This window comes from Uranotaenia lowii, chromosome 2, assembly GCF_029784155.1.
Source record: "Uranotaenia lowii strain MFRU-FL chromosome 2, ASM2978415v1, whole genome shotgun sequence".
Classification (NCBI taxonomy): Eukaryota; Metazoa; Arthropoda; class Insecta; order Diptera; family Culicidae; genus Uranotaenia; species Uranotaenia lowii.
This window is the reverse complement of record NC_073692.1, coordinates 87,326,803-87,349,654: the sequence shown is the minus strand read 5'-3', so window position 1 is coordinate 87,349,654 and position 22,852 is coordinate 87,326,803. Positions and strand designations below refer to the sequence as shown.

General features: G+C 37.9%; 1 protein-coding gene across 28 annotated transcripts in view; it reads left to right on the top strand.

The window, feature by feature from the left end:
- The window catches only part of LOC129748741 (thioester-containing protein 1 allele R1-like), a 160,300-nt gene extending 138,784 nt beyond the window's left edge, over window positions 1–21,516 (top strand). For 22 of the 28 annotated variants that reach the window (XM_055743469.1, XM_055743463.1, XM_055743453.1 and 19 more), the window contains 5 exons: window positions 18,761–19,068; window positions 19,134–19,433; window positions 19,488–20,794; window positions 20,859–21,012; window positions 21,085–21,516. In XM_055743469.1, coding sequence (XP_055599444.1) covers window positions 18,761–19,068; window positions 19,134–19,433; window positions 19,488–20,794; window positions 20,859–21,012; window positions 21,085–21,320 — 2,305 coding nt within the window. In that variant the 3' untranslated portion in view covers window positions 21,321–21,516. Of the gene's footprint in view, window positions 1–2,913; window positions 3,299–10,677; window positions 10,805–11,961; window positions 12,137–13,134; window positions 13,232–17,852; window positions 18,106–18,760; window positions 19,069–19,133; window positions 19,434–19,487; window positions 20,795–20,858; window positions 21,013–21,084 lie in introns of all 28 variants that reach the window. The other 6 variants (XM_055743444.1, XM_055743443.1, XM_055743445.1 and 3 more) reach the window with 5 other exon arrangements.
- The last annotated feature ends 1,336 nt before the right edge of the window (window positions 21,517–22,852 follow it).

The window sequence follows — 22,852 nt, the reverse complement described above, 5'->3', positions numbered from 1 at the left end:
ATATTTTTGTACAGGTATGAAATCGGGACAGATTACCCCAACGATTCTAAAAATTAATCTTAATGAATGCTTTCCACTACCATTGGTTTAAAAGTGGTCAAATTCAACTTCAAATCAATATTATCAAGGTCATTAAATTACTAGGTTTTCCGACTTTCACAGTAAGTAGGCGTGGAGAGTGTGTGAAGTGGGGTGAAGGTCGTTATCTTTGTTTACAAATTAGCAGTGTGCTAAAATGAAAAGTCAAGCTTAGGTCTCAACTATTCTATCGGCGATGGGCTCGCTCGCAATCCCGGTATACGATTTCTCATGTGTCAAAAAGAGAAAGCAGTAGCCTTCACTCCAATTTCTCTCCGATTAGCTGTCATTTTCATGGAAATCTGTGTAAAAGTAAAGAGCTTCATTCTTTTTAGCAGGCCCAAGCCCAATGGATTGTAAGTGAACAAACGCAACGAAGCAATCAACATGGCTGATTCTGAAATTTGAGAGATCGTTTCACCTTCTAATTACCCCCCTTGATTATGATATTTGAAGAGAAACTGTCAAAAGAGGAAGAGGCAGAGCAAAACCGAGAACGAAATTTTAAATGCTTAGAAGATTTTATACACCTCAGAGGCTTAGACTCGCCTAAGTATTCACACCCTCAAGCTCCGCAGTGACCTGGGCCAAAATCAACGTTTTAGATGGACACGATATGGGGAGAAGTTTCCCGCAACTGGGAAAAGTTGGTCGTACTAGCTCGCTCTGTATGGCATGCATGTAAATATGTATATGGTGTCCCATAATGTTGTGAAACTTTATAATCCTATCCGGAAACCACCCAGCGCAGAGTAACAGCACCGACCGACCACATCCACTGTTGTATGACGAATGAGAACACGATCGGCAGCCGAATGGGAGCGCGCTATGGGGTAAGCGACTTTGTCGACTAGCCGTTATAGGCAGTGTTGCCTATTGTCCAGATATGTCGGCCGCGGCTGCGTCCGACCTCACAAATATCTAAGCACGATTCTGATATAGGCCTGCTCATTCCGGATGACGTTTCAACAGTAGATTTCCACTGTGTGTTGTTGTTTACAGTTCAACTTAAGACTCAGTGTATCGTGAGCTCCACTTTTTATTTGTTTCGTGAAAATGAGAAGTATTTCCTCGGAAAAGCACCAAAATATCATGCACAAATGTTGCTGCTCCACAACATTTCACTGAGCCATATATAAAAAATGGAGAAAGCTGTGATTCAGAAGTGTGGACAGGAAAGCGGCTTCGTGGACTACAATATCTGAGCAAAAACAGGGCCCGGTGGACAAAACTTTGGACCGGAAAGTCAAGCGTGCTTACGCCAGTAAGAAGACTGTCTTAGTTCGAGATTTCTCAAAAAGTGGGATCTCCTCTCAGCACTGTCCATCGTGCCAAGGTAAGATTGGATCTAAGGACATATAAGAAGCAGAAGCGGGTAACCAGTATTACACTGATCGGGATGGCCAAAGTGTTGACGTCAATTGTGACCGAAAAATTGGGTTAAAAAGCATTGGTTTGGCAAACCATATGTGATGCTTTCCGAGCCGTTCGTGACCACTGACGCAATGAATACAATTGTTAACGCCCGAGAGTTCCTGACTTGTCGCCCACTGCGCACGATCCGCTAGCCATGACCACCCAGCACTGTTTTGGTTGCATTTGCAGAATTGAGGACAACCGCCAAGACCGATTGAAACTTTTTGGGCCCTTCGAGATTTCGAGATTAAGTATGACCGAGGTTCAAAACATATATTTCGATTCTATGAACTTAAAGTAGTTATTTTCCTCCTTGCGATGGTTCAAAACGGAGTTCGAACTGCGAACTCTAAATTGATCCCTTTTTTTCCATCGGCGAGGGAGCAAAGCTGAGTTCGATCTTATGAACTAAAAATTGAACTCTCTTTGTTGGACTGAAAACACTTAGCGAGTTCAGTTCGAACCGGAACAGCAATCAACGAACACGACGCAAAATTTTGTCGTTCCGGAACAATTACCGGAAGACTATGAGGAATTTCATAATGGAATGTCCACCGCGTCAGCGTAAAATTCTGTCCGTCGTTGTCACATATGGTGAGCGGCTCGGAATGCCTGGAAACTTCCGGATGTTATTTACTCCCCGTAGGAAGTAACATCCGGAAGTTTTCTTTGACCGGGGGTGTCAAAACTTTCCACCGCTCTGTAATTGCAATACAATGTACCGGAACAGCAACATCCGGGTACAAAAAATTTTAACCATCCTTAAATTCCCTGGAAATAAACAACCCTCGAATAAAAAGGATAAATTTGAGTTCGGCTGCCGAACTTAGTATTGAGTATGCCTATCTGAACTTAGTTTTGCGATTGCCCAGTTGAACTCAAAGTTTAGGGCTGCCACTGAAGTGCTGTTTTGAACCAAAACTACTTAATTTGGAGTTAAAAAAAAGGAGCGTGAAACACAAACATGAAACAGAGAAAAAATCATTCTGTTGATTAAATTTGAGACGGAAGGACGTTAGGTTCTTTATGTAATTGTTCTGTGTAAAGTTTGTGATAGATTTAAGTGACATTTCCTCGAAATGGACATCGAGGGTTACGACACCTATAAGATATTAATGTGTTGTAAGTGTATAAACTCTTTGCTGTTCCTCTCAAAATATGGTTGCTTGTACCCGAATTGCGTGAGAAGAAATAATTGAAAATTAAAAACCGGCAGCCAGATTTCGTTTTTAGAAACTTTCTTGGTAAGTGAAACCTTCATTAAAAATTTCCGACTTCCGTGTTCTGGACTGAACTTTGATAAATCAGATGTTAATTTATTTTTGGAGAGTTAAAGAAAAATGTTTTTCTCATTTAAAAAAAAACCGCCATCAGGAATCACACATTTATTAATAGTCAGCATAAATTTATATCCCTTAGGAAAGACTTATGAAATGAAAAGGATTCATAGTTCGAGAATTGAAAGTTCACCGGTTCCTATCCGTGGGAAATTGTTGATTTTTCGTAGACCTCACCTCGCTTGGTGGCGACACTATCGTTCTGATACACCTCACCTCGCTCATTGGCCATATTTTCGTTCTTCTGGTATCTTCGAACTACCGCCTTGGATTGCGAGTGACCGCTCGATATTTCCGTACTCTTTAATGGTACCAGCATCGGAAGAACAGACGGCTTCTTTCATACCGCTAAGGTCAAACAGACGGCCTTCGTCCCCTGTGCCAGAGATAGTGGTTGTCCCTGAGCCAAAAATTGAACCACGGAAAATATTCCCAGCAACATGGCTGTGGGAAAAATTTGCCGTCAGGTGAGATTTAGAAGCTCTAATAGAACTTGCTCGTTCAATCACGGCATGTACCCTATGTTTATGCTAGGGTGGTCCTGAAAAGTTTTTTTCCGGAACCCTAACTTCGGGGTTTGTTGAAAACCATCCCTCGACTTGGTAGGGACGACGAAAAGGTAGATTTGTTTTAATTCGTAGAACATATCATGCTTTGGCAATGGAGTGGAGACAAACAATTGATTTTGACAGTTTCCTTAGAACATACGCAAACATTTCATAAACATTTGAGGTAACAACCGAGGAACCATTCCAGCTCCAATTTGTTTTGGAGTGTCGCTGAGCGACCGCTACTAGTTTTATAATTGGTATGACTCTTGCAGGCAATTTGAGGATCAATTTAAATTTTATTCAAGAGCAAGCTTTTTTTCTTGGACCACCCTAACGTAGATTTGCTTTGATATGATCTCTTTCCTATAACTATTCTTTTACAGAATTGATTCGAGAGTTGATCAATATTTGATACTCTCCCTACGATCAACTGTTCTTGATTTTTCCTTTTTACAGCATGAGCATGAGTATGACTGAATGCTTCCGAATGAAATAAATTGTAATATTCTCGACATTTTAGAGAAAATTTTAAACATTTTGAACAACCTAGGGATAAAATTGCGTGTTTGGCCAAAGGCTGTAAAGATGTTAGGCCTAATAGACGTTAGGTCTAATAAACACCAGACCATATGGACATATGGCCGAATAAACTTAGTCGCTTTAACTTAGGACTCCGATAAATTGTGACTTTTGCTAATCCCCAGTTCTAATACACCTAGGAACACAGTTTAAAAAAAAAAACTACGGCATTCGTTCGGCGTATCGTCCCTTCGACCTTGCATCCTCAAGTCTAGCGCCTTGTGACACTCCGGAGCCTCTCTAGGGTTCTTGTATTGAATTTGTTCTGTATTTATTTTAATCTAATCTATTACCGGAAATTATGATGATGAAGTCATTTCCAAACCATTTTAAAGAACGGAAAAGACCAATACATCGTTTATTGTTTTTAAGCTACCTTGATACCGTATCCATTCAACAAGGGGATGCCTCTCCGTCCGATTAATTACGCAACGCCGGCCTTTGGTAATGGCCCCCTGACGAAGTCCCGTATCTTAGCAAAGAGGCGTCCTCGGATTTTTCCCCCACGAATCCGAAAGCGATTCCAGCATTGCTGGATGTTCTCCACCGTCCAGTTGAGTTTTCGTTGTGTAGAGTTTTTGGGGGTTTGTGTGTGCCGAGTTCCGACTTCCAGTTTGGATAGTTGGGTTTTGTTTCTGGGACTTTTTTGAAGGTTAAAATTTCAACTTTTAGATTAAAAACAGCTGCAAGGTGTATCCTCTTTTTTAAGTGAGATCTCAGAAATACTATCTTGCATTTTTATCATTGCACGTCATGAAATACACAGAGTAATACTTTTATGAAGCGCACACATAGCTAAGAGTGGCTCAAATTAGCTGATATGAGAAAGAATAATCTAAATAAAACCAACTAAAATTGACACAAGGATAAAGTATCAGAAATAAAACCAACAAAATACAAAAATCCCTGACAAACTTAACAATTAATAACAATCTTGCGGGTCTTAATCTTTCTTTAAACCAAACTAATCAGCCCATGAGTGTCAATATGACTCTATTGGAAATTTGGTGGCTTGTAACCTTATCGGGTGCATCAAAATAAAAAAAAAAATCTTTTGGGACCCTCAATGAATTCTTGAAATCTTTAATTTTGCATCATTACTTTTTTTATGGACTCACCCTAAAAGCCCAGGGAAAAACACCTACACACACATCAATTCATTTTCTATGAAAAAAATGCTGCACTTCTGTTCTCAAATTATATTGTTGGGATTTTTTTTTGTTATCAAGAAACTTTACATATTTTCGGTCCTCAGGTCTTATCAGAATAAACAGTTTAAGTTCAGGATACGATTTCCCGATCCCTAAATCGTTTGCCCGACCCTTAATCCATTCGAAAGCTATGCGATCGAGGAAGGACTTTCCTGAAACTTGGTCGTGGGATATAGTGAATGATAGGTGAGAGAGAAAAAACCATTTCCATATGTAGAAGAAAGTTGATATTTGTGTTGTGTTCTCACTATTTGTGACGCAATCATCGTAGTTTTGCAACAAAATTCTCAGTCATTTATAGACACTTATGTTTATGGTGTATTCAAGTTCAATTACTTGAAGAGATTAAAATTAATGCACCGGACGCTGATTTCATTTGTAAGCTTTGTGTAATTTGTGGTTGCAAGTTTCTATGTTAATTCCACAACTTTCAACCTAAGTCCACAGATGCCTTCTGCAATACTTTCATCGAAAGAATATAAAATTTAAAAGAAAAATCCTACTAGGGGAGATGAGGGCATAACGAGCACCCGAGGCATAATGAGAACTACGCTTTTCTACGAAAGTGCGTATTTTCTTAAATAAATTTTCATGAGGATTTGTTTCGTACTTCCTATAGTATTAATTTTTCACAAAAAAAGGAATCTCCTTATCATCTTTACACAGATATTTAAAAAAAACTAGCTTGGTTCTCAAGTTACGAAAATATTATAATTTTTGAGCACCACGAAATAAGCTTTTATGATCTTAAAATAACCTTGATCTATAATGTACGCACTGCAACATGATGTACACATTGTTTCTCAATTTTTACCATCAAAAAGTTTTAGATTTTTCACGTTTATCAATTTTAAAACACGTTTTTACTTAAATTTGTTGACTAGGGGCATATAGATCACCATATTATCGAGGTATAATGAGCATTTTCTGCCGTAGAATCTAGCAGCGAATTAAAATTGATTTATAGCGCCACACCTTGACTAGTTTTCATCCGACAATTTAGCCTATTGGTAAGGTGTCGGAGAGGTAATCGAAAGACTAGAGTTAGATTTCTGTTCGAGGTGATTTTTTTTCCATTCACAATTCATGACCGATTTTTTTATTGTTACATTATACGGCTAGTAGCATCATCCTCCGAACAAAGCACTTAATGTATGAGCGTACGTGAATTGTTTGTATACTACAAACAGATCTAGATTATTTTGTTATTGCTTTGTTTGATGAATCTACGACTTACCTGACTTCATCGAATTGAATTCGCTGCTAGATTCCCCGGCAAAAACGCACATCTTGCTCTGATTAATGGTGCTCATACTGCCTCAGGGGGGGTTCTCATTATGCCTCCACAGTGGCTGGTTTTCAGCTTTTGGCAAAATTTTTTAAAATGCATTTTTTAACGTTTTCATCTAGTTTTTCACGTTTCAGCCCGTTAGGGAATAGGCTTTTCAAGTGTCTGAACACGAAACAATAATGTAACCTCCATATTATAGCTATTTTCTATGGTTAAATAACCGTTTTCCTTAAGGTGGCCATTATGCCCCCATCTCCCCTACTCAGATGAAGCCCGGCGAAGATCAAACGCCGACACGAGCAAATTTTTCCCCTAAAAAATTACTCTTTTCTGGTGGCATTTCCCGTCCGTGAAATACCGTTTTCCTTACGATAAATGACTTAAAGTTAGGTCTTATAGGGAATTTGTTTTCGTTTGGTAGTGCACCGGTGCACTACCGGTAGAGCACTTTTTGCTGTTTTCATGCTCGTTTTCACGATGAGTGGTGCACTGGTAGTGGACCATAATGTGGACGGTGGAACACTCTGAAAGTTTTCGGTGTGCTTGCGCTCTCATCAATACTATCAAGAATTTTGACAGGGCGTGCTTCCCGATGTAAACAAATATCAGCTGGTCGGAATCGCTCAAATCAAAAAGTTCTCTTTGCTCGGGCGGGTCCCATAAGTTGGTCTCGTGCAGCAAGATGCGTTAAGCTGCTTTTTTGTAATCTGAAACGGAAATACTCGAACGAAGATGAGAATTGCGAGGAATAAACATTACTGTCAAGACAAAATATCGGAACCATCAAGCTGGGATGACTCCATTCCAGTAGTAGCAAACATAGACCGCCCAGAATCAGCCAGTATTGCAGTTATCATCAGGGCCAGAGGTGAATCTACCAAGCAAGCCTCTGATAAAACAAATTCTTAACCTTCACAATTCAACATATTATTCATAAAAAATTTTCAACATAAATTCAGGCTAAAATTTTCATTATTATTTACAAGACAATGAACAACTAAAGTAAATTTGATTTCAATTTTCGAAATCAAACGTAAACAAATACCATCTGTAATGGTTTTTGACAGCTTAATATTTTCTGTTGGCACTGCCGATTTCACGCACACCAACAAAGGTGAGGGCCAAACTTGATTCATGCTCGTTTTCGGCGTGGATCGTGCAACACTTTCGGGTGGTGAAAACGAATACGATATTAATATTCCCGCAGCTCCACTCGTAGTCAAACGAAATTGTTTACATTGGGTAAAAATCAACCAAATTTTGCAAACTTTCTCATTGATGTGTATTGTTTACATGCTGTCAAATTCGAAGTCGTCTTTTTTATTCAACGAAAATGGAGGTGAACCAACGCGAGTCGAGAGAACAAATTCTTTCCAGACACCAGGAATTTCCTGACCTGTCGCACCGGCACCTGGGAAAAATGTTGAACATTCACCATTCAACGGTCTCCAAAGTTTTGAAGCGGTTCAAGAAGTAGTTGACGTTGGACCACGGCAAAAGAGCTAGAAGAAAACAGGAACCGGAGAACAAAAAGACGGAGGGAAAGGTGAAGCAGATAATTAAAGCAAATCCCAACATCTCAAGCCGTGATTTTGCTAAAAAGATCGGCATGTCGCAGAGCTACGTCAAGAATGCAAAGCAGAGAGCTGAACTACATACATACAAGGTACAGAACTTCCCAAACCGCGATGAGCGGCAATAATCGACGGCTAAAACTCAGGCACGGAAGCACTACAAGAAGATGCTGACAAAATATGGCTGCTGTGTGATGGACGACGAAACGTATATAAAAGCCGATTTTAAGCAAATTCCGGGGTTGTAGTTTTTCACCGACAAGAGCAAGTTCGATGTGGACGAAAAATTCAAGAAGAAGAAAATGTCGAGGTTCGCTTCCAAATTGCCGTTTGGCAGGCCATCTGCTCTTGCAAACTGAGGAGTGAGTCTTTCCTTGACAAAGGGCACAGTAAATGGCAAGATTTACAAATCTGAGTGCCTCAAGAAGCGCCTTTTGCAATTCTTGTAGCAGCACGATGAAGCTCCTCTTTTTTGGCCAGATTTGGCATCATGCCACTATTCTAAAAGTGATTTTGATTCACTGCATGAAGCGGCACAAGCGTCACTTGAGCTTCGGTGTTGAGCCGAACGACTTTGAGCGGGATTGTGCCTTCTTCGGCAAGTGTTGAGAGACTTCATAGAGAGTGCTTTCTGTATCCTATACACCTGTATCTGTTTTTACCGGTTTTTTTTGTTTTGCTGGACACGCTTGATTCTCCGGACTCTTTTGGAGATTGCAATCTCCCATGCAATTTCCTAAAATTCACTTATTTTCACTGAGCCATGCTTGACTGCATTCGGAGGCAAAAAGAATCGTAGCAGTCAATTTTTCGCTTTCCAACCAAAACATACAAACAATTATGCATGACAACGACGCTTCTTTATTTGAAAAACTCCTGAAAAAAAACAAGCTGTGGCAGGGAAGGACGCAGACTATCAGTAATCGAGCGTCCTAGATTCACAACTGATATGTATCAGTTCTGAATGATCCAAGGAGGCTATCTAATGATTGTTTACCAGTGTTCGGCACGAAAGCGCTAATCCGCTAATCGCTAGTTCAATTTTGCCGCTAACTTTTGATTGATCCAGCGAATTAAAAAATTCCGCTATTTTTTGGTTCCTGTAATTGAAGACCGCTAACTCCCATATATTTGTATCAATCTCTCGAATTATTAGTGATAGAATAAATTTTTCGTCATTAATCATGTATTAGCTGGCAAGTAAAGTTAAGGCAGCCAAGTTGAGGTGACATTAGGCATCAATCTGATTGCTCAAATGGATTCATTGCAGGAATGCGTACTCGAGTTGGAGGAAATATATGTATTGAGTGTCCCTTTTCTCTCTTTTAGCACTATTTTTCGCAACATTTACAGAAGAAGATAACAATTAAGGGTGTTAAACAATATAATTTTTTTTAACATCCCTTTATCAGCATCTTTTTAAAGGGGTTGAGATATTTACTTATCATGATATAGTTTTCTAGAGATTTTACAAGTCAGCTCATATAAAAATAAGATAAAATCACCGTAATTATTAGTAGCCTTCGTTTTAAGTTGTTATAGAAATTGTATAAATGTTCAGGTTTGACAATGCTCTTGCAAGTTTGAAAAAAAGGAGAAAACAGGTTAAAAATTTTAAATGAGGATAATGTAAAATAATGCAAAAAACAACAAAAAATAAAAAATTGCCCAAAAAATTGTTTGCAACGAATTTACATACAATCTACTTTTTACAAAACCGATAAATCGAGTGAATTTTCAACCAAACTTTAAATTAAAAAGAGATATTATAGCTTTCATCTTCCACATTCTGTTATTTTGCTCTTGTAATTGTTCGAAAACTCATTTTTTTTATTTGAAAAACACAGAGAGGTGATAAAATTCCCATCTTTGACAGTTTGATATTTGATATTTATCCCGGTCCTAATGTTGGTCAACAGTTAGCGATTAGCGCTTCAAGCTTAAAGCGATAACTTTTTTGGCACATTTAGCGAATTTAATTAGCGATCGCTAACTTTGAATGAGTTAGCAATTTAATTAGCGGCGCTAATTTTTTAATTAGCGATGCCGAAAACTGTTGTTTACTCTTCCATCTAGTAAGCCTCGATGTATGCAGCATTATCTTACGCACGCAAAGCTTTTTGCTTGTACGCTGTTCGAAGATAGCAATGGCGCCACTTGTTTACATTCAAACGAGTTGTTTACTCGTGGGAGTAGCCTGCCTTGTTTTATTTTTACCGTGCGGTCCTGCCATTTCTTCAAATTTTCCTTTTGAAACATTCATGATTGTCAATCAATAACAAACATGATCGACAATGATGCTGGGCTAAATGTTTGTGAATCAATGCTCCTTGAACAAAAACAATGCCTTTTCTCTGTGGAAACCTAAGAAAACTTCAGGTTTAGTGAAAAATATTACAATTATTTTTATATGGTATACTGAAGTTATGAAGCAACCTGAACTTTGCACTCGAATAATACCTAATTTTACAGAATACATACATACATATTTGGTTAAACCAATGAATTAGATGAAATACCCTAGCAAATATGCTACATCAAATGATCTGTAACACATTCACAATTTTCTCCCATGCATCTTTTGTAACGCACCAGTAACTCATTTTCTCCTCACCCTGTAAATCTTTGTATGTATCCCAGAAATGCCAGTACCTTTATATGCATTCGCGGCAGCAGCGGGAAATGGCGGATTTAATCCGGCTGCCGAGGTAATGGTGCGCAAAGATTTTCCGGAAACATGGATCTGGACCAGTGCCAACGAAGACAGGTTGATAGCGTTTGACAAAAAATCGACTTTTTTCCTGTTACTGGTGATCCGTTTTAACTTTTTGATCGGTTCAGGCTTATTGCTTTACGCTTTCATTCATTGTACATATCAACTTCTAGTGCACGTGTTTCAGACAATGATATTTTAAATGTAGCCATAGGGATTTTTGAAGTTAGTTCAAGATTTCCATTTATGCTTTGAGCTTTGTATCTCCTCATTTGTTAATAATATTCAATGCAGTTTTTTCATCGAATATCCATTTTTTTTAAGCAAGATTTATTTCCTTCAACTGTTTAATTTTTCCGATGGCTCGTTTTGATGTACAATTTTTTTTACTTTGTAAGAGCATCTGTATCCGTGGTCTAAACAGGCAGTTTAAACACAAATTCCAAGCCAAACAACAGCATCCGTGTTCCATTATACCAGTTTCATCTCAGCATTATTTAGGACCGGTATAAGGATTGATCTAAAACTGATCAGATTTGGATCTAATTTGACGCAGTTCCAAACCGTTTGACAGTTAATGGAACACGAATGGAGTTGTCAGGTTTTTCACTGGATTGGATCTAATTTTGTTGGTCTAATTCTTATATCAATAAGACCCAAGAACAGATCACGGATAGAGGTGATCTAAGAGCACCCGTATGCTTGCGTCTAATTTATACAAGAATTGGAACAACAAAATTAGATCCAATCCAGTAAAAAAACTGGCAACCCCACTCGTGTTCCATAAACTGTCAAACCGTTTAGAACTGCGCAAATAAGATCTTAAATTCATCAGTTTTGGATCAATTCTTATACCGATTCTAAAAAAAGTTGAGTTGAAACTAGTATAATGGACCACGGATGCGGTTGCTTTGGTTGGAATTTGGGTCTAAACCGGCTGTTTCGACCACGGATACAGGTGCTCTAATGTGAGTTGTGGATCTACTTGCTTGAATATTCCACTGAATCAAAGCAATCGAAAAATTCCTATTAACTCAACTAATGTACCGTTGTATCGATTGCTTTGATTCCGTTTAAGGTTGGTTCTTCACATATCAATTGCGTAAGAAAACCAAGCCTTCAATTTGACAGCATCCAGATACAATCCGCCCATTGAGCCCAAATCGTAGTACATATACCCTTCCATGCATTAATTGATACTTTCCCTTCAGACCCCTGGATAGAGGATCGTATAATGGGTGGCTTCCCCGGTATGGCATTTGCAGCACCTGCTCTTGCCATGGCTCCAATGGGCCCTCCCCCCATGTCTTCTGTTGCATTGCGACCGGATGCGGTCAGCGTCCGCAAATCCTTTCCGGAAGCGTGGATCTGGAATGACTTCGATGGGTTTGTTTTTATTTTCAAATGCATTGAACCGAACTATCGTGAAGGCCATCTGTATGTTCGTCCCATTCTTCTCTCTTTTTTAAGCATGCTCGCATATGACTAATTCAATAACTTACCTGCTCTTAGAGGAAGCTCACTCGTGTTGGAAAAAAGTGGTAGGAGTTTTGACACTTTTAGCACATTTTGAAAATTTTACCATGCAATAACATTTTCAAGATCAGTCAAGTCAGTTTAAGTCTTTTTTACAACACGTGTTCTATTTTCGCATGCTGTGATGCAAAAATAGCAGTAAATCTATCACATACGGCTGGAATGTAAAAACAGTGCTGTAAAAAAATACAACGCCAAAAGATCTTGAAAACATTTTTACATGGTAAAACTTTCAAAATGTGCTACAAGTGTTAAAATTTCTATCACTTTTTTTTCCAACACCAGTGAACTTGCTCCAAATAGACGATGAACTACAGCTGTCTATGTCCCAATTGGCATTTACATCGGTAACAACTGTACAGATCAATGCTGCGGCTCTAATCGTTTGACTGTTTTTTTCTGGAAATTGAATGTTCTCATCAGCTCACTTCTCATTATTTGTTTGTGAAAACGCTCTTTCTATCTATGCTTGAACTTTCTCTATGCTTTGTAAAACACAAAATTATTGGAAAAAAATTAAAAAGTATTGAACTATGGCCAACAGTTCAAACAACACAGTAAATTTCACAAACATTAAATGTTTGACACATTGTGTCAAAAACTTGTCAATTGTTCCAGGACTACACAGAAACGTTGGACCTCCAGCAAATCCAAATTAGGAAACGTCTGAAGTGTTTGTTTTTTTTTTGTCGTACGAAGGCCCAACATTCAACTTAAATTTAGTAATAACATAAGAATTCAATGCTGAATGGAAAATCAAAAAACATTAAAATTGACTAATTGAATAAAATACACATCAGCAATAAATTTGAATACCCATTATTCAAGTTTTGTTTCCCTTTTTTTAGCGAGACCTCCTTACGGTCTCGGAGGCGGTGGATTTCAGGATCAGGTTCGCAAATATTTCCCGGAAACCTGGATTTGGCTTGATCTCAACGAACGCGGGTTGGTTAATAAATAAACTGCGAAAACCGAAATTTTTAAATTCATTTCTACCCTTAAAAATTAGATATTTCAATTTTTAGCAATCCTATTGTCATCTGTGTTTAAAAAAACTTAAAAATTTGCCCACAATTTTTTGAATTGCTGGGGCCAAAATTTTTATGTTCTGATTTTACTTATTGGTTGGTAAAGGCACAAAAATTTTCACGGATTATCAGAATTCAGAATGCATGTATCATTTAGAGATTTAAGAAATTGAAGCTACGGTATTGGAAATTGAAGTTGAAACTTATATCTTAGAAAACATAAATCAACATTCCATAATTTCAAACATGGTTGTTGGTTCCAATTTAACAATCTTGCGCATTGAACTACACTAGAATGAAATAGTGAAAATGTTTTTCATACCTGCTTTTGCATGTGTGGACCAATTGATTAATAACTCTCATAACCATAACGATTTAAGTTAAGTCCATTTCGAAAACATATGTCAAACACTTGTGAAATCATCATGAGCTATAAGCAATCGAATCATTCTCTGTTCTCACATCTATAGTTAATAAAGTAACAAGAAAGCTGGACAACCAGTTGAGAGCTGGCAATTTGGCACAAGCTCAAATACAAAAAAACATTATTCTAAAATATTCAGATGTTCTAGCTCTATTGATATGCTTATTTTTAGTTTTTTTTATAGCATGGGTGGCCAACATTTTCAACAGACGGGCCAAATTTTGAAAATGAGATAGGATGGTGGCCCACACCACAATTTCTTTTCAATATTCAGAGCAAGAAAATAAATAACTGATTTGCAATTATAATAAAATTAAATAATTTTTGTTTTAATTTATTTTCTTTCAAAAATATAAAGGTATGACATAATTAATGAAATTCGGTACAGGTTTTTACTCTATCTGTTTGGATTGATTAGAAAAATTATTGAGAGCTCGTTTCGGAGACCAAATTATCATTTTCTTTACTAAATTGGAAACATTTTATGACTAAAATAACATTCCTGTTCATCCAGACCCAATTACATATACATAAATGTTATATAGAGCAATGGATATATCATATTTTAATTCATGGTTTAAACTTCTGTTGGGTAAATTTGTTGCAGGAATGTCTGATAGAGTGGGAGTACTAAGTACATGAAATTTTTTTCATGGTCTTAAAATTTTTCAAACAAAAATTTTTGTTTTTTGACTTCTGTATCCTGCTGAATTGTCTAACTTTTATTAAAAAAAAGACAAGGAAAATGATGTGATGATAGAGATCGATTTCGAGCGTCTTAAAAAAAATCAACTCGCTTGTGCGTACTGCTTCAAGGATCAGATGTCGTAATTTAATCGGCAGCGCTGCACAAAAAAATTAATGATCCAAACAAAGTTGTTCATAAACTTACTTTAAAATTATGAATTCAAAAGTTAACCAGCCCTCCATCATTGATAGTTTACAAACTGAACTATCTTCAACAATTAAAAATGCAGTTTTAAATGAAATACGTACTTCAAACTTGGATTTTCAAACAGTGACTGCGGCTATAGAAACATTCAAAGAATTTTTTTTTTTTCAAAATTTGACACTATTCAAATAGGTTTTAAAAATTTGAAGATGAAAATAAAACTGCAAATAGAGGTGTCTGGACTAAAAAAACGCAATTTCTTCTTTCCGGCAAAGTCTCATGATTCTAAGAGTCCCATTTGTTAAAAATGAAAATCAGATTAATGGCATTTGCAAAATCGCTCAAAAACTTGGTACTATCCTTCATGAAAACCAGATTGAGTTTGCTTGAAGATTATTTTCTAACAAAAATAAATCTGATCCTCTTGTACCAATTAAAGTGATCTTTAAAGAAACCTCGACCAAGGAGGTATTATTCTTCGAAAAGCATGCCTATAGAAAACTCGACTCTTCTTCTCCATAAATGGTAGATCTTCGAATATAATGATTTGAGATTTACTAACTTCTTTATCATTGAAACTTCTCACTAAACTTCGAGACTTTCAAGATTTGCTAGACATGAAATATATCAGGCCTGGCTGAATTGGCGCTATACTTTGAAAAGAGATGATAATTCTAAACTAAAAGATGTGAAAAACAGAGAAGATTTTGACCATAGAACAAGTTATTCTTTGCGCCAATCAATATGAACATCTCCGTTCAAAACTCAACACCTTCCCCTTAGCGTTTAAAGATTTGAATAAATATACACATTTGAAAATATATTTAGTGTTGTTTTCTCTTTACTTAATTATGGATACAAACAATTTTTTATATGATTGTATAAAAATTTAGGTCATTTTAATATCGGATGTATCATCGATATGGGGACAATTTTAAAATCTGACGGGTGTCTGACAAGTTTTCTAAAACTTTTGCGACTTCTCTTGCGACTATTCTGAGGTATTAGATTTGACATTTTTCCGTAGCAAAAACTGTATCTGAAATCCACATTACTTTGTTATTTTTCAGCAGATATTATAACATGGCACATCGAAACTCATTGAAAGTTAATAGCATTTCAAATGAAATGTTTTAAAAATGTTAGTAGTGAAAACCCATGTGAAAAATCGCAAATAAGCTTCATAAACTATTGAACAGTACCGTCTGCAAAAATGAGCAAATTTTATAATTGGTTGAAAATCTGATGACATCAAATTTCGTTGGTTTCAACGGAAGCTGACAAATGAGGAAAGTTCTTCCTTCTAAAATGCATAAAATACTACACTTTGACAAATAAATAGTTCAGTCCATTAATAAATGTGTTTTGATTTACGTTAGGTAGCTTCGTACTAAATTTTACAGTTTTTTTTTTTTTTTGAAAATATCATTTTATTCTCTCCATGAAGCCTTTAAGAACCAGTCAAAATTCAAACTAGTGTCATGCCCCGATTTAGGAGCTCTTATCGCTTTTAGAAAAACAATCAAATGAGAAAAATTCAACGCAGTAAATATCTGTTATTAGAAATTGCTGTTCATGTGTCAAATATTGTTGGTTTGGCCACCCATGATTTAAAGTAAGGTCTTCAAGAAAGTACTAATTCAAAATTAATCTTCCTTTTCACCCATTCGTGTCTTCTAATTTGTCATCACTAAAAACACAGATTTGAAAGCCCGTTGCTAAGATTATTTCATGGTTGTTCTAGCTCCGGTGAATAAGACAGAGTGGCCGAAAACGCTCCGATTTTGAGGGCGGTTGCTGAAATTACTTTGAGTTTTATCCGGCTTTGCATATTAGACAGGAAGGCTGCCAAAGCTCTGATTTCGAAAGCTGTTTCTGAAATCATTTTTAATAGTTTCGAATCCGTTAATTAAATATGACGGAGTGGCTTTTAACGCGCTTGTTAGAAGGCTGTTCTTAAGTTATTTTGAGATTGCTCCGGCTCCGGTAAAAATTAAAAAAAAAACGGATTGACTGCACAGAGTTGGAAGGCAATTGCAAGGTCGTTATTAGATTGTTTTGCCTCCGGTGAATAAGACGTAGTAGCCAGGATTATTTAGAGATTGTTTTTGCTCCGGCAAAAAAAAAACGTAGAAATTTATAAGAGCAAGTTCACTGGTGTTGGGAAAAAGTGGTAGACATTTTGACATTTTGAAAATTTTACCATGCAAAAATGTTTCCAAGATCTTTGGGCGATGTATTTTTTACAGCACTGTTTCTATTTCAGCCGTATGTGATAGAAATATTGCTATTTTTGCATCACAGCATGCGAAACTACAACACGTGTTGTTGAAAAACTTGAAGGCCACAGATCTTGAAAATGTTTTTGCATGGCAAAATTTTCAAAATGTGCTAAAAGTGACAAAATTTCTACCAGTTTTTCCCAACACCAGTGAACTTGCTCTAAGGAAAAAATGGCCCGTGCTGATATTACTTTAAAACTGTCTAGCTCCGTCAAACTAGATATAGTTGCTGGAAAAGTACAGTTGTAGAATGCTGTGTCTGAATAATATTGATATTGTTCCAGTATCGATAACTAATAGCAGGTGTAAATATTTCTCGCGTGAGCTTCCATAACGTCGTATGAATCAAAATGTAAACAAACATTTTCATTGCGAAACAATACAAACACTGACAGGCACCAATCACCACTTCTTTCCATTTAGAATATTTGCATCCTGGACAACATATTCTATATGATTCGATATAATTTAAATTTGTTTTGATAACTTTTGCAGCAGTTTTCTATGAATTTTTAAGATGTTTAAAGGATGTAATGAAAGCTCACGCGAGATTTGAATATTGTTCTAGTTCCGGTTAATTAGAATGAGTGAAAAAAAAAACAGAATTAGCTTGCAAGTTCCATATTGGTTCCACCGGAAATCAAAAAGCTCACTACCGGTAATACATCTTCAAATGATAATTTACAGCGTGGTGGGAAAAAAATCTTTAAAGATTAAAGTCGTTTCTGGTTAAATATCGGTTTAACATGCGAAACTGAGTTATCGAGAATAACTTGGAATGTTCTTGCAGAATAAATGGCAATATTTGGATAAACTTCTTTTTTTGTTCAATTTTTTTATTTCAACGAAGATGAATGGGTTCTTTTAGGAAGCAAGGGATAGACTTATGTTTCTTTATGAAGAAAAAAAACTTCAACTTTTCGTAAAAATTGTTTTGCAGAAAACCGTTCCTCTGCCACGGAGCCGCCGATCACCTACAAGGTGGTGCGGGCACCGGACGGCACTCCCCTGTACACGGTAATCGAGAAGGAACCGCGCTCGTTGCCGGTGCACGCGTTCAAAACGAACACCCGCCCCCCGCTGGCCGGGCCCTATGCGTTCAGTCGCATCCCGAAACCGCACAAGAACGTGCCACGTGTGTTCCTCTCGAAGGACATCGCCAACACGTGGCTGTTCGATTACGCTTTCTCGGGGTAAATATTTGTCGCTCAAGAAAAAAAAAAAGGCAGCGTGCTTTTATTGTTCGCATCCGCAATCTAATTACAAATTTTAATTTACAAGAATTAAAAAAAACAACTGATTCCTAACGGAAAACCAACCCGAATGCTGACTAATTGGCGTTTGTTGATTAAAAAAAATCGAATAATTGGTAACCTCTTAATAAGTTTGATAACAGCTGATGGTCACATGTCGCTACTGCTGCTAAAATTCAGCGCACGTTCATACTTATCTAGGTCGAGATCACGAGGAGTTACGTTCAACAGGTTATTGATCCCTGCAAGGCCAATCCCGGGGTGAAAAGACAATTAAAAAAAAACCTCAGCTGCTAAAATCTATAATTCTTAACGGTAACTAATCTTAATTCTACGCGAATTAAGCTGTTCTGCTTGTAGGGTTGAAGTGTTGTTTTCCTCATATCATCAATGGTGGTTTGTAAGCTTAAGCTGTTTTCAAATTTGGGTTTTATCTCACGTATTGTTTGTATTATCACTAACTATTTAGAGTAATCAATTTGTGGTGTCTGTTTTGGGGTTTTAGATTAAACTTTTCTATTAACCTGCATGAAATGGTGACCAAAAACTTTCGATTTGCCAAAATTCTAATATTTTTTTCCTACGATCGCTGCAGCTTCTCTGGTCAAAAAAACATTACGAAAAAGGTCCCCGATACCATTACGTCATGGATCATTACCGGGTTCTCGGTGAATCCAGTTTACGGTCTCGGATTGACCCAGCAGCCTCGCAAATTGAACGTCTTTCTGCCGTTCTTCGTCTCCACCAATCTGCCATATTCGGTGAAGCGAGGCGAAGTCGTGGCCATCCCCATTGTCGTCTTTAACTACATGGACACGGATCAGTTCGCCGAAGTGACCTTCCACAACACCGAACAGGAGTTCGAGTTTGCCGATGTCGAGAATGAAATTCTTGAAAATCCTAGTGAGTTCTTTAGTGCTTTTTTTATTTATAAACACCTCCTAACACGAAGTTTCCTCTTTGCCCAGAGCTGGAATTGTTCCGCAAGACAAGCGTCAGCATCCCGGCGAACAGTGGCAAAACGGTGTCGTTCATGATCAAACCAACCAAGTTGGGTCAGATCACGATCAAGGTGGTGGCAGTGACCAAAACGGCTGGCGATGGTGTCGAGAGACAACTGCTGGTGGAACCGGAAGGCTTGCCGCAATACGTCAACAAGGCAACGTTCATGGATCTTCGATCTGCCCCGGAGGTAACCAAGAACCTTACAGTGGAGGTGCCGAAGAATGCCGTCCCGGATTCTACACGGATTGAAATTTCCGCTATTGGTAAGATCTTAAATGAATTCAGAAATCGACCAGACTTCATTGACTCAATTTTAGGTGACGTTCTTGGATCAACAATCCAGAATCTTGACTCGTTGATCCGGATGCCGTACGGTTGTGGAGAGCAGAACATGTTGAACTTTGTACCGAACATCGTTGTATTGGATTACCTCAAGAGCACAAATCAGCTGACAGCCAAAATCGAAGAGAAGGCCAAAAAGTTCATGGAAGCAGGCTACCAGCGGGAGTTGACCTACAAGCACGATGACGGATCGTTTAGTGCTTTCGGAAATTCGGATCCCAGTGGAAGCACTTGGTTGACCGCGTTTGTGGCGAGGTCGTTCAAGCAAGCAGCAAGTCACATCAGCGTTGATGAAGCGGTTATCGATCGGTCATTGCAGTGGTTGAGTGAGCAACAGGCTTCCAACGGTAGCTTCCCTGAAGTGGGCAAGGTTTCGCACAAAGATATGCAAGGTGGTTCTGGGCAAGGTATCGCTTTGACGGCTTACACCTTGATCGCTTTCTTGGAGAACACAAATCTACGCTCGAAGTACAACAATGTAATAAACAAGGCTTTGGATTACATCGTAAGAAATACTGACGGATTGGAAGATACGTATGCCCTGGCTATTGCAGCTTACGCCTTACAATTGGCTAAGCACAGCGCTAAGGACTTCACTTTGTCTCAACTGGATACCAAAGCTACAACCGATGGAGACACTAAGTGGTGGCACAAACCGATTCCTGAATCCGATAGCAAGAACCCATGGTACGGTAAGCCCAATTCGGTGAATGTTGAAATGTCTGCTTATGGCATGTTGGCATTCCTGGAAGCTGGTCTGGACACGGATGCTCTACCGATTATGAAGTGGTTGATTTCGCAGCGTAACGATAAGGGAGGATTCCAATCTACTCAGGATACCGTTGTAGGATTGCAAGCGTTAGCTAAACTGGCTGCCAAAATTTCATCCGGTAACAACGATGTTACCATTGTGGTTTCTTTCAACAACCAACAACGCGAGATCAAGGTCAACGCCCAAAACAACATGATTTTACAGAAGTTCGAACTGCCGTCATCAGCTAAAAACATTGACATCAAGGCTACTGGAAAAGGCTTTGCCATCGTTTCGTTGTCATACAAGTACAATATGAATGTGACCGGAGAATGGCCACGATTCGTATTGGATCCACAGGTCAACCGTAACTCAAATCCTGACTATCTGCATTTGACTGTTTGCACCAATTTTGTCCCGACCGTTGGACAGAACTCTTCAAATATGGCCGTCATGGAAGTTGGATTTCCAAGTGGGTTTACTGCTGACGAAGATACGTTGCCGTCATTGGAGAAGATGGACTACATCAAGGTTTGTAGCCCGTTCAGTTCTTAATACTGAGCCAAATACTTATTTTGTTTTTCTCCCGTTCCAGAAAGTGGAATTGAAGGACGGCGACACAATTGTTGTTCTATACTTTGACAGCCTGGATCGTAACGAGCTATGCCCGACAATTTCCGCTTTCCGTACCCACAAGGTGGCCAAACAAAAGCCCGCACCGGTTATGATCTACGATTACTATGACAACAGTAAATATCGAAGGAGTTTTCCATTTTTTTTACAACACGCCACTGACACTTTGTTTCCCATTTTCCCTGTAGCTCGTATTGCCCGGCAGTTCTACGAAGGGCCCCAGGCCACACTTTGTGACATCTGTGATGGTGACGAATGCAAGGACGCTTGCAAGATCAAGCCGCAGAAGCAACGGTCCACCAACGAGAACAATCAATCAGCGAAGATGAACGGTTCCATGATGAGCAGTGGTGGCAAGCAAGTGTCATCCTACGGAGCACTTTTGGGCATGATGGCGGCACTGATGCTGCGTTTCGTGTTTTAAGTTTAAGTTAGTGTTACTTCTACGTGTGGCCAGCAGATAAATAAGTTTCCAAATTTACACTACACATGACAGTTTGTCTGTAAGACAGATGTGATTAATTTTATAACAAGTTTATCCCAACAAATGAATCAGGATTGTAATTTTGAAGACAACAAATATTTTAAAGTAAATAAATCAAACACACACTGATAAAGAAGCCCCAGAGTAATGAATAAGCGCTTCGAAAAGTCCCTGGATCATATCTTAGTTTCAGTTAAAAAAATATAATTAAGCCAAATCAAATATAACAATTTGTCAATTCTCTCTTCGATTTTTTCCAAAAATCCCAAAGGGGGGAATAAATAAAGTGTTAAGTATTTTATTGAAAATATAAATTCTTCGAAAATTCAAACAGTAGAAAGAGCGAAAATCAAACTGTAGAAGTTTGGAATTTTATTACCTTTATTACCTTTTAAAGTTTACGATCTAAAATAACACTATTTTTCGATTTTGTGCCATGCAGATTGTATACGAGTTTATTGCATTCAAGCTTTTGTACAATTTGTTCCAAATTCCTTTCAGTCATCGAAATCTCCAAGCATATCAGAGATGTCATAATTTTTCGAAAACATGAGATCGTTTAATAGTCCTGCAGCGTCGTTGGTTTTGATTTACGGGTCCATTTGATCCGGCGTGAGTGTTGTGTATGCAAACAAAGATAAAGCTCTTACTTGTTTGCTCTGTCGGAACCCCTTGTGATTCGGTGTTTTTGGTAAACAACAACATTAGTAGTCCTAACCTAATGAGATAACTGTATGTTGAACTTTGTCATTGACATTTTTCGAAGTAAACAACTTTTTCAATGAAAATAATTTCAATACCCTAACTAACCATAACAAACTCCGATCGTTCCGGCAGACTATAATAATATCTTGTTGGTTATCACTAGTTTGCGGGAGGTCTCCATTGTCTCGTTTATCTTCACTAACGTCACGATGCTCCGGAATGACCTGACTTGATAAAAGAGTGTTGTGGTATCAGCAGACTTAAGTAAGTATTTAGCACTAGAGCGGTCACAGTGAGTGTACCGTGAACTGAAGCAAAAAAGCTACTCTTAATTTGCGATATTTGTCTTGGGTCTTGCTGTGCAAACAAAAGCTCGGCGCGTGGACAGTTTTTATTTACGACTTTTGAGCAAAGAATGCCGAAGTAAGTTCGTGATTTTTTTTCATGTGCTTAGACACTTTGGTCTCGTATGTTTTCATAAAAACTCTCTGAGCAACTTAGCTCTATGGCTTATTATGGATATGAATCATTAATTTTAGTTTAAAATTGCACTAAATCGGCCTAATTTGAAATTTTGAAAATAATCTTAGACATATCATACGCATTTTTGGTAACACTGCGGGACATTTTTGAGTTTTATTTTGTATATATCACATCTATGAAACATTTTAACTTACTTTCGTTATTGAGATTTAGTAGCAACCCAGGTGATTCATCTAAAGAAATCTGGAAAAAAAAGTCAGAAGAACTACCTAACTACCAAAAGA